We start from the raw sequence: 12,094 nt of genomic DNA on the forward strand, positions 1-12,094 counted from the left end.
TCATTCAGAGATGATGCACGTAACCCTCAAAAGATTGGAGGCTCCAAGGTCAGGTAGGGTAGGGGGTGGGAGCATCCACATGGAGACAGGGAGGTGGGAAGGAGGCATGGGATGTGGAACAGACAGAGGGTGGATGGGGGGGGGGCAGGGAATAGAATATGGAGTGTAAAAAGTAAATTAAAAATAAAATATAATTAAACAACAACAACAAAAACCTAGCTGATAAGTATGTATAGGGGAGGGTTGTCCAGGCTGGCCTTGAACTCACAATCCTGCTGCCCCAGCATCCTTACTGACAGAATTATAGATATATGCTGCCATACTCAGCCTTTTTACTTGTCTTTTAAGATCTGGTTCCAATTTCATTTCGGAGAAGTGGATTTCAGCTGATTTAATCACTAGGTGTTCTGGACTACTTTATCATTTTGTGCACGGAGCACTTACTACATTGAGGAGAGAGGGGCTACTAACACGTTTACACATCTAATATGCCAGACCCTGGACAGCCTATTTTATGTCTTCCCATAAAATGTTCAAATTAATTCTATGTGATAAGCATCACTATAGCCCTATATACTGAAGGACCAGAGAGTCAAAGCTAAAGTCAAACCCAAGTTCATTATTGCAGCAATGTCTTTTCCCTATTTGTTCTAAGGCTAATGGCACACATTCAATTTATGTCTTTGGAAAGTCAAATAAATGTTAGAAATCGTTAATACCAAGCACAAGGCTCTACCAGGCTCTCATCTTTCAGGCCCTGCAGGATAGCCATCAGAAGGGCATATTTCATTCTTCATTCTTTACAGACAGTTTAGATTTGGCATCTTCATTTACTTATAGAAAAACCGTATTTTCATTTCTTTCAGCTGTGTGTTCCCAGGCACAAGATGGTAATTGAATGATCACACTGCCATCAAACCAGAAACACAAATGTTGACATTTGATTGTAATGTTTTCACTCTCAAAGTTGCTTCAAGTAAATATCAATGACAATCCAAGTAAATGAGGTAATTATTTAAAAAGCAAATGGAATATAGTTTTCAATATACATATTCATGCTTTAAACTTTCCATGAGGCTAAAAATAACCTATTGAATGCTTCTTTTCCTACCTACTCTGGGACATTCTAAAATGGGAAAATTTTAAATGTGCCTTTAAGAACTGCCCAGTATCCCAATCATAGCTTTATTTATGTACCTTTAGAACAGTGGTAAGACTAACGATACTAAAGTGTGGCTTAACAACTTTAGCCTGTTGGATGTGCAAAGTCAGGATGTATCTCAGATCAAGTGAATTAGAAACCCTGGGGATTGCTGGGTGGTGGTGGTGATGCACACCTTTAATCCCAGCACTAGGGAAGCAGGGACAAGTAGATCTCTGAGTTCAGGGCTACACAGAGAAACCCTGTCTCAAAAAACAAACAAACAAAAACCAAAAAAAAAAAAAAAAAAAACCTAAATTAAAAAAAATTGAAAGAAAGAAAGAAAGAAAGAAAGAAAGAAAGAAAGAAAGAAAGAAAGAGATAAACAAACTAACTAACTCTTGGAGTAGAACCTGACAGTGTGTTTTAACATTTCTCTGGATAACTGTGAAACAGCCAAATCTTAATATTGGTGAAGCAAATTAACTGTGTCATTTGGATTCACGGACAGTTTTATACAACAATTAAAAATTAAATAGAAAGGGGTCTGCCATACTCAGGGCTTGGGCTGCCACACATCCACATACAGTATAGTATAGGCACAGGAAAGAGTAACAAAAGAAAATATAAACCATTATTTGGCTGTTCTCCAGGGTCTGGATACATCTACTACAGCCATACTTGAACAGAAGAAAAGTCATTTATTGATCTATAAGAGCTATATGCCATTCCCTCCCAGGTAATGCGAGCTATGTGCTATGTAAGTGGCTTCCTTCCTAAATGAAACCAGAGTCCGAAGTCTGGCATTGTATTACTGCTGGAGCATGACCGTCTATCACCAAGGATGTAAAAGGAAGCCTAAGATTCAACTGACGAGAAGGCTGTTCTCTGGAATGCACAGCCTTTAATTCAGTTGCTTTGTTAGTAAGTGAATTTAAGGAAAATTGAGACTTGCTAGCATTTTGACATCTATGTGGAGGTAAGATCATTTTAGTAAAGAACATGAAGAAAACTTCCTGGCATTTTGCGAGGAAAATTGAAGAAATTAAATGTTCATTTTTCACTTACATATTTTTTTTTAATAGAAAAATGGTGAGAAAAATCGGTCCTCTCAATCAGAAGGTGTTATCTTTGCCAGAGAGGAGGCCAGGCTGGGTGGAGAAAGTTTACTGCATGCCAGCAGGAAGATGGCTCAGAAGACTCAAGTATTGGGGGCACTTGTTCAAGACTAAAGTGAATAGGATTAAAAAGAAATCTCTTTTGTTACAAACTTTGGATAAATGTACTTGTTTAACTGACAGTTAATTAACTTTGTTTATTATAGTAATAGGAAGGAAAAACAGGGTCTCTACACATAAGCGTGCACACGCGCATGTGTATGTGTACAGTTCTGGGATGGAAGCCAGATCCTTACACATGCTAAACAAGCACTCAACTACGGCTGGGTTACTCCTCTAGTCCTTTGTTGGACCTTGTGTTCATTAACGATGTAGCATTTTAGGAAGAAAAAACATTTTCTAGTGAGACAGATCAAGACGTGGATCACAGCTCTTGTAAACACTAACTTAAAATTCTGGTCAATTCTCCAATTCTCAGTTCCTCATCTGATGAATGCAGTCAATTTATAAGGCTTTAGTAGGATTTCAGAAAAATATTTGGATGTACCACGAAGAGAGTATGTGATCAAAAAATAGTAACTGAAGTATTAAGAAGACTATTGCCTAGAGAACTTACAACTGTCTGGGTGAAGTGAGGATTGTAACCCTTGATCTCAGTATCAATAACCAACTTATCTTATTTCTTATTTCTCCTACATGTTAAAAAAAAATCCATAAACTACTTACTCTCTGCTCCATTCTATCTCTACATTTGAAAAGAGGCACATTAAAAAAAAAAAAAAAAAAAAAAAAAAAAAAAAAAACCACCTAAATAATCACTCAAGATAAAGTAATACATATGAGAATAACTTGGTAAAAACCATAAAGAATTTCTTGAAGTTTCATTTCATGTGCATGAGGGAAAGAACATTCATTTTGCTTCTTCCTTATTCCATCTCAGCATCCAGAACATATTATACATCGATATTACAGTGCTATGAATTTGCTTTTCTATGTTAAAGCCCCCTGCATTTACCAGAATGTGAGACACCACTTTAGCTAGGGATTCGGGGCCATAAGCCTTATTCAGTGCAAAGAGATCACTTTAATAATATTCTAATCTTCAAGATGGATAATGACAATGCAGCGCTTCCTACAAACGGAAATGGCTGTTGTGCAATCTTAGAAGATATAAAAGAAAGCTTAGCACTTGAAAATGTATTTAAAGTATTTTCCTGCATTCCGCTGGTTGGTTTACATACCTGCAAGCTTTGTCAGGAATCTGAGATGGAGGATAGCTACTTTTCTTCTCTTCCAAGTTCCGCAGTAACACCTCCTCTGCTCTTCCTTTCTCTGCCCCAGCCTTGCTTTGGTCCACACTGAGGTGGCCTTGGTCAGGGTCACACCGGTACATGAAGACTATAGCAGGCTTCTCGCTGGCCTCTCCTTTGGTCTCTGTGAACCAGTGATGGCGCTGGACTGGAGGGGGCGGCAGCATGTGGATGACTGTCCCGTCCAGGCCCACCAGCTTCCCTTTCTCTCGCTCTTTCTCCTTCTCTTCTTCCTCATCTGTTTTTCGGCGGCGGAAGAAGCTTTTAAATGATATCCAGCGTTTAGGTTTTGCATCAGCTGCTCGCCTGCTGCCTTCAGAGTGCAAAACTGATTCAGCTTCCGTTGATCTGGTGGGACTGGTTGGCTTCGTCCAATTGGTAAAATGCCTCTGCAACAGGTTACTTGCATGGTAAGGGGAGGAAGTAGACCGTGGTGGGGGAAAGGGAGGCGGTGGCTCACGCTGGGCGCTGGTCACTAATTTGGAGGGAGGAGAAGTCACTGGCTTCGTGGACGGATCTTTCTGAATTTTGGTAGTAGGGCTTTCTGTGGTCTGATGGGCCTCACCTTCCCCACTAGACTGAGATGTAAAAAGAGATTTGGGCCTGACTGGCGGGTTTTTAGGAATACTTTTTGGAGTATCTGTATCTGGAGGAACAGCATAAAGCTCTTCCACACTGCAAGTCTTAGGGCTAGATTGAGGTGCTTCTGGAGGGGTCTGGGGGGGTTGGATAGACGCCACAATCTGACATAGGACGGCGCTTGCTTTCTCCCTGGTGCTGTTGCTGCTGCCTGGCACCTGAGACCCTTGCGCCCCTTCTGTTTTGCCTGCAGGCTCTTGAGTGGGTCTCTGGATTTTTGCTGGGGAGCTGTGGGTGGAACTGTAGCTTCTTTGTGGAGAAGACTGACCTCTGTTGAGACAATTGTTAAACTCCTGCACCTTCTGCGCTACTGAGCCTCTTTTCCTCTCCGTGCTGTTGGAAAACCCTTTAGCTTGGGGACAGTCTGTGAGCTTGCTGGGGGTGCTATCAGAAACTTTGCTTTCGGTTTCTATTTCTTCGTAAGTATGGCTTATTACGCTTGTGGTTTTTTCCTTCACAGAGAGGTCTCCACTTGTTCCCAGAAAACTTTTGTAGATGGCGAGATTGTCATACGCATTTGGATTAATAACAATGGGGACTTTAATGGCGTTTTTGGAACTTCGGGCATAGGATGGCTCATCATGGATGATAATGGGAAAAGGTGGCATCCCGGCATTGTTGTAACTATTAAATTTTATTTCAGACAAATTAGGTGACTTAACAGGGATGGTTTTAGAGGAGATATTTGTAGCTGTGGGTGAAGTGGGCGCCGATTTATGGCAGTTTTTCCTTGGAGGGACATTTGGCCCAGGTCCCCCAGTACTTAATTCTATTTTAGGGATCTTTTGTCGTGGACTGGTGCTGGAAGTCCACACTTCCTGGTATCGGATTGCACTGGATTTTTTGAGATGGGCATTTATTTGTCCTGGTGTCAATGCAGGTGATGTAACTGGAGAGTTTGGAGTAGAAGATGAACCTTTTATCTTGGGTCGCCCCAGGTGCTCGCTGGCCATGGCTGCCGACACATCCACAACTGTATATGGCTTACACAGCGGCTGTTCCAGATTTACCACGCGGTAGGGCTTTGTGTGTTCTTCTGCTGGGACGAGGCTTATGGTGACTGCCTGGCCAGCGATATCTGTAGAAGCTTTGCTCTCTGGCTTCTCAGTTTGTACTGCAATCTTGCCATCCTTCTCCTGTAAGCGGAGAGCGAGGACAGCTTTGTGCGTCTCTGGAACTTTCACCGAGCTTTTGGAAGTCAGTGATTCGTCCTTCTCCTCGTTGTTAGCAGGAGGACTTTCAAAATTAGACTCAGTTTCTGTCATGTCCTTCGAATTTCCTGGGTTACCAGGAGATATCCCCCCATTACAGATCTTCTGGGATAAACTGCTGGCTGTTTCAGAGCGGGACTCTTCAGTGAAGGAGGAATCCGGTGATGTGCAGTCAGACGATATCGTGCTCTGAATGCTTCCTTGACCATAGGAGACCCCAGAATTTTCCTCATAACCATTCAGGATTTCATCATAGCTGTCGTCATAGTCCACAGCACAGATTCTCTGCAGAGACTTATTCCGCAAGGGGATAGTATTCCACTTTTTGCTCACAAAGAATCGAACAGGAGACAGGGTGTTAGCCCTGAAGTTAGCAAAGCGAGGCTGCCCTCTCATGCGAATCTCCATGGCCAACAGCTCTTCGTCGCTCTCATCCCAGCTCTCATGCTCCTCCTCCATGTTACTGAAAAGCACATCTTCCTCACTCTCCTCGCCACTGGAGAACTCAGGGTAGCAGAACTTGCCCCCTTCATTACTGATGACTTCGGTGCTCCCGCTCAGGATGACGTGCTTGCCCTGAGAATCCTTCATGCTCCCGGTCATGCAACTGGGTGGGATCTTTCTTTCCAATGATCGTTTATAGCAATCATTTATTCTTCCCAAGAATGTTTCTCTGGAGTTTGTTTCGTTTCCTCTGACCGGAGGGGTGGCCTCCAGGCCTGCTATCTCCTTTAGCACTTCGGTTAGCCCGTTGTTGTTACTGGATAGCTTCTGTGCACTGTCATTATTGGCACACTGCTGAGGACCACTGCCAAAGCCTTCAGTATCACCTTCAGAATTGTTGTTAAGTGGTTTCTGGCTCAGGGACGTCTTGTTTTGGTTCCACCCCAGGATGACAGGCTTGTTCTCACAGTGTTCCTGGATGCTTAGCTCACCACACATACTTTGCCCATCTGCCACCATCATAGTGGGCTTCACAGCGATGGTGGGCTTTTTAGCCACAGGGGGCCGGAAGTTGCCCGTGTTCCTGACTCGGTGGTTGTTACTGTGATTGGCATTAGTTTTCACACTGCCATGGGTGATGGGCGTCTTCTCAGAGTCTGGAGGAAGCTGGTGCAAGCTTTTAGGTTTAAAGCAATTCTTGCATTCGCCAGGTTTCCAAACGTGTTCAGTAAAGGTGTTACAAGCAGACATTTTTAAAAATAGAACTTCGCAGACAATGCTTTTCCTTCAGTGCATAGCCAGACTTGCATTTGCATCTATGAGTTTGCACCTCCTTATGTTGTCATAGCAGCTCCTCTAAGTATGATCAGTCTGTGGGGAGGAAGAAGAGAAAATAATCTGAATGCGAAAGGCATATGGGATTTACCACTACGAATGATACGGAAAAGAACTAGCTTTAACTTTTAAATTTTTTCTTCAAAGGATTGAGAAAAAAACCAATTCGGGGATGGGGGGAGGTTATAACTTATCTATAGTTAATCGGCATCTTGGGAACTTACTTGTACTCATGTATATATAACTTCCAGCTTGATGTGTCTATGGAAATAATAGTGTGACCTCCTCTCCTGGGAAGACCTGTGTGTGTATGTGTGTGCTCGAGTGCACATGTGTGAGCTGGGCGTGCACAAGTGTGTGGTATGGAGTCAGGGGGTGGGAGTGCTGGGAGGGAACCCGGTACCTCAGGTACACTGAGCTCCACTCTCCACTGCCTGGGTTTGCCTTTGATACTGATCTGTGAGTGTCAGTCAATCTCTGCTTGACATATCTCGGTCCCTGTGCGTTCTTCCGTCCTCTAAGTCGGTTTTTCAAATTTTGTCTCCTCACATCTCACTGGACCCTATTCTCGCCATCGCCAGGCACTGCTAGCTGTTCAGCGTGCCATCTCTTGTCCAGATGACTGGGATCATCGAGACTGAGTCTCATCCCATTCTATGCTATCTTGTTTGTTGCTGCTGCTACTTCATGTGTGGTTCTCAGAGAAGCACACTAGCCTCACCTGGAACTTGTTAGAAATGCAGTTTCTTTAGGTCCAGCCCCAGACCTGTTACACGTGCATGTTAATCTCAGCTGAGCCACCACTCTACTACATGGGCAGATGTGACTGCATCACCTTCTTACTAATTAGCACGGAACCAGGTATTCTTGGCCAGTCTTAGCTAATGCAATGCTTCCTAATGCCAGTGTGCACACTGGTGAATTCTGCCAGGTGAATAAAAACCACATGGGGGACACTCTAGGCCTTACCTAAGTCAAGTGCTAGGGAAGAATAACAAATCTGAATTTTAAGCACAGTATTGGAAGCTGTAAGACTAGATCTATGCCTCTAAGTACCTCCTCTTCTTGAATCAACTCTTGCTGTACTCTCCAATTGGGTTACTCATCTCTTCTTGGATTACAGAAGGCCCCTTCTGTTTCCAAAGACAGGGGCCTCCCTCCCTTCCTGTGTGTATGTGTATGTAAGCATTTGTGTTGAGTGTGTGCACACATGCATGTGGAGGCCAGAGGCTGACACTGGATGTATTTCTTGGCTCTTCTCCACTTTGTATTTTGAGATGGGGTTTTGAGCTTACCAATCTGGCCAGGCTGGTTGGTCAGCAAACTCCTGGCATCAGTCTGTCTATGTCCCCACCAGCACTGGGATGATTAAATGCACTGTCCTTTAAAGTTCTGTGCCACTCACCTTTCAGCACTGAAGACCTTCTAGAGTGCCACCACAGCCCTATGCTTCTACATGGAATGACAATGATGTGTGTTGGCAGGGCCAAACCTCCTGGATTCAAGACTCAGAATAGAGCTACAGTACTCCTAACTTCAGGACAGACAAAAGTGTGGGGATTTATCCCTAAAATATGAAAAAAGTCCAACTGATTACTTGGGACCCCATCAAAATGAACATGTTGAGCTGGGGATGTAACTCGTGATAGTATGGTTGTCTAGCACAACAATGCTTTGGCTTCAGTATATGCATGGTCATGCGCGCACGCGCGCGCGCGCGCGCACACACACACACACACACACACAAAGAGGATTTTTACCTAAAGTAAAAACACTTTCAAAACAGAAGGGATTTGGGAGTGTGAATGCAAAGCCAGTGAAAACAAAAGATGGATTTTAGTAGATATACTGCCACAGACTGTGTTCATATACAGAGTGTGTGTGTGTGTGTGTGTGTGTGTGTGTATGCATATATACCTCATAGCTATGTGACACTAAATGCTGCTTGTCATATAGAAAAGCAAGTGAGACCCACAGTGTGAACTTCCTGGGACAATCAGTGAGCGCATGTTTGGGGAATTGAGCATGCAGCACATTAGTGGGGACTTGGATGGTTCAGGTAATTTGGAAAACAGTTTGGCAGCTTCTTATAAAGTTAAACATAAATTTGCTTTGATACCTAACAATCTCATTCTTTGATATTTACTAGAAACAATAAAAATGTCTACTTATACCAAAACCAGTATACAGCGATTTACAGACAAAAACTGGAGACAATCACACACAACTGCACATATTGTCAAAACTCATAAAACTTGAACACTAAAAAGGGTGAATTTTATTATATGCAAATTAAACCTCAATAAACCTGAGCCACAAAAGACAGTTTGGGCTGGACAGAAAATAGATCTTGGAAAGAAGAATAAAAGGCAAGAAAATGTTTCAAAGGCTGCTACAGGCATGTTAAGATCTGATGAGAATCTGCCGTAGGGTGTGGCATCGTATCAGGGAAGGCACAGAAAGTTAGCTCAAAGAATGACTGGACTTTGGAGAAAGTTAAGAGGTGCTGAGGTGGAGTTTATTCCGACAAGGTGCAAGGATATTGACCAAGTTAGGAATACTGGAGATGGCATAACTTCTGCAGGGAAGATGATCAGAGCATGCTCTGTGAGCCCACGTACATCAGAGACGGCTGTTGATTTTCACCAGTCTAGAACACAGGAGAGAACAGTGTGGCTCGCATGTGCTTGGGGGTATTTTCTAGGCTAGTAAGAGCATGGAGAATGATAGAGAACATGTTGGGGTGAACCGGGAAGAAGACATAACTACCCCTTTCTCTCAGAAAAAAAAAAAAAGGCAAATAAAAGCTACATTCAAGGTAATGATGAGGCGGACGCCAGAAGAACAGACAGCTATTTCCTATGCTGCTCAGAGGTACTGGGAAATGAGGGCTTATGTGTCCCAGTACACTCGGCAGAACAAGCGTAGGCTGGCCTCTCTGTGTTCTGGTGTAGCAGTGAGGATGGAATTCAGACTGGTGGGCTGGACAGCAAAGTGGCAGGACACTGGCAGATGACTCTTTGGAAAGGATTTGGGTGGGAAGAGTTAGATTCAGAAAGGACTTCTTGAGTTTAAGATAGGAGAAAGTAGATAATATTGTATGGTGATAGTGGGGGGAAGACAGAGAAGAATAAGAGAGGCAGAAAAGGCAGGGAAAGAGCACAATTCAAATCTGAGAATGTTAAAACTGACAAAGCTCTCATTTTGTTTCTGTTGTTTGATGAACCAGGGGTTCTGAAGACCAGAAAAGAAAGTAATTCTCCTACATTTACAGTAAATGCGAGACTAGAACTGAGACTAGGGCTGTACTATGTACATTTTGTTTGTAAAATGTTATTTATTTGATATATGTGTTTATGCCTGTGGAGGTCAGAGGATAATTTGCAGAAGTCAGTTTTTCTTCCCACCCATGCAGGTTCCAGTGACTGAATCAAGTTGTTAGGCTTAGCATAAGCAAATTTTACCTGCTTAGTCATTTGCTGGCCCTAGCATATGTTTAAAATTGCTAATTTTTTTGTTAGCCTTGCCCCTTTTTTGTAGTATAGTCTTCCTGAAGGAAAAAAAAAAACCCAAAGCAAAGATGAAATAAAATGAAAGCAGAAAAATTGTTTAAACCTATTATTCAGAATTAATTTCTATTAGCAATTTGAGGCATTTCCTTCGAGTCAGCAAGTTTTCTTTTTTAAAAACCATATCCTGTATACTAAGCATCATATGACACTGAACAGAAAAGAGGAAGACATCCTGCCTAATAGCTTGTTAACCAAGCTGACCTATTCCTTGTAAGGTGCTACAGGCTTTCTTTGTAAGTAGTACAGTGTTTTATTTTTCCCCAAGATTAATAAATATGAAAAATTATTTCCAATTCTGAGTATGTTAGTTGAACCAAATGATGGCTGCTGAATTGATTAGCAACTTTCACATTAACAAAACTGCCCAGCGAGATTCATCAAGACCAGCTGACTCACGTCATCACTAGAAGCCAGTCTTCGAGGGGCCGTTCCTTTGAAAGGCCTGTGCACATCTGTATCTATGCTGCCTTGGGACCCGGGGATGAAAGGAGCACGCACCTCCAGTAAGCAGCAGATGGAGCTGCTGTCTAAGCCACAAAACCTGGACTTGGACACCTTCAGTTTTAAACACTAATTATGTTTGGAGACAAAGATGTTCAGTTAAAGATGCTGTCAAAACTATTTTCACTTAATGCAGGCCCTTAGAGAAGGAAGCTATACCATACGCAGGTCCATCCGAAGCCCGATCGTCTGGCTTTCCTGCCTTAGCAGAATCACTTAAGGGCAACTGATAATACCTACAGCTTTCCCCTCTCGTGCCCTCTCGCCAACAGCACTGTCCAAACAGGAAACTTGAGTCACCGAACTTAAGTTTGAGACATGAAAGAAAAAAAAAGTGTCTCTTGAAGCGTGTGCATACAGAGACACAGGGATCTGCTCTGACACGCTCTGCGTATTTGCCAGAACAGTTCTGATAAGGAGTATCAAAATGCAATGTTTGGTTGTCCTTTTTTAAAAAGCTCATTTGCTTATATATTCTTTATAATCTTTTTATTTAAAAATTTTCATAATTTTGATCATGTTTTCCCTTTTCCCAAATTCACCCCAGCCCCTACCTACCCAACCTGATATTTTCTCCCACTCCCCCCTCTTTCCAAAAACAAAACAAAAATGAAAATCAAATAAAACACAAAAAACTAATAAGACAAAACAAACTCTAAATAGCATCCCCTTAAAAACTCCAAGTTCCGTGGAGCCCGTTTTACACTGACCTCCTTAGAGTGTGGTTAATACACCCCAAAACACTCTGCTGGAGAAAACTTATTTCCCTTTCCTAGCAAGTATCAACTGCAAATAGCATCTTAGTTAGGGGTGAGACTTGTGTCCACTTCCTGTCATCGCTGTGATGACTCAAAGGAAACAAGTGTCCAGACACAACAGGACTGATACACATTTGAACTTACAGAGAGCAGCACATGAGACCAGCGCAGGCTCAAACCAAACCACATTCCTTAGACCCCTAAAGCAAATCCTCCAGATGAAATGGTTGATGGGAAAATTTAATGGCTGAAGCTGCCTCCAGAAGCTAGCCAGGACCCCATGATATAAAATTCTATGTCATACCTTCCAGGATGAAATCCCTCGAGCTATAGATAGAGCTATTCTAGAGTAGCTGATTTCCCCTTGAGTCATTACGGCTGTCTGAGAACCTACTGCTACTCTTTGCTCTCTGCTGCTCAACAATGGATATAATTAGTTTGCTTATTTATTTATTTATTTATTTATCATATGTAAGTACACTGTAGCTGTCTTCAGACACTCCAGAAGAGGGCGTCAGATCTTGTTATGGATGGTTATGAGCCACCATGTGGTTGCTGGGATTTGA

At 42.6% G+C, this 12,094-nt stretch overlaps 1 protein-coding gene across 8 annotated transcripts in view; it reads right to left on the minus strand.

Annotated features, from left to right (window-relative positions):
- The window catches only part of Peak1 (pseudopodium enriched atypical kinase 1), a 217,288-nt gene that overhangs the window by 53,873 nt on the left and 151,321 nt on the right, over positions 1–12,094 (minus strand). For all 8 annotated transcript variants that reach the window (XM_021207022.2, XM_029543521.1, XM_029543520.1 and 5 more), the window contains one exon: positions 3,501–6,733. In XM_021207022.2, coding sequence (XP_021062681.1) covers positions 3,501–6,613 — 3,113 coding nt within the window. In that variant the 5' untranslated portion in view covers positions 6,614–6,733. The remainder of the gene's footprint in view (positions 1–3,500; positions 6,734–12,094) is intronic.

This window comes from Mus pahari, chromosome 10, assembly GCF_900095145.1.
Source record: "Mus pahari chromosome 10, PAHARI_EIJ_v1.1, whole genome shotgun sequence".
Lineage (NCBI taxonomy): Eukaryota > Metazoa > Chordata > Mammalia > Rodentia > Muridae > Mus > Mus pahari.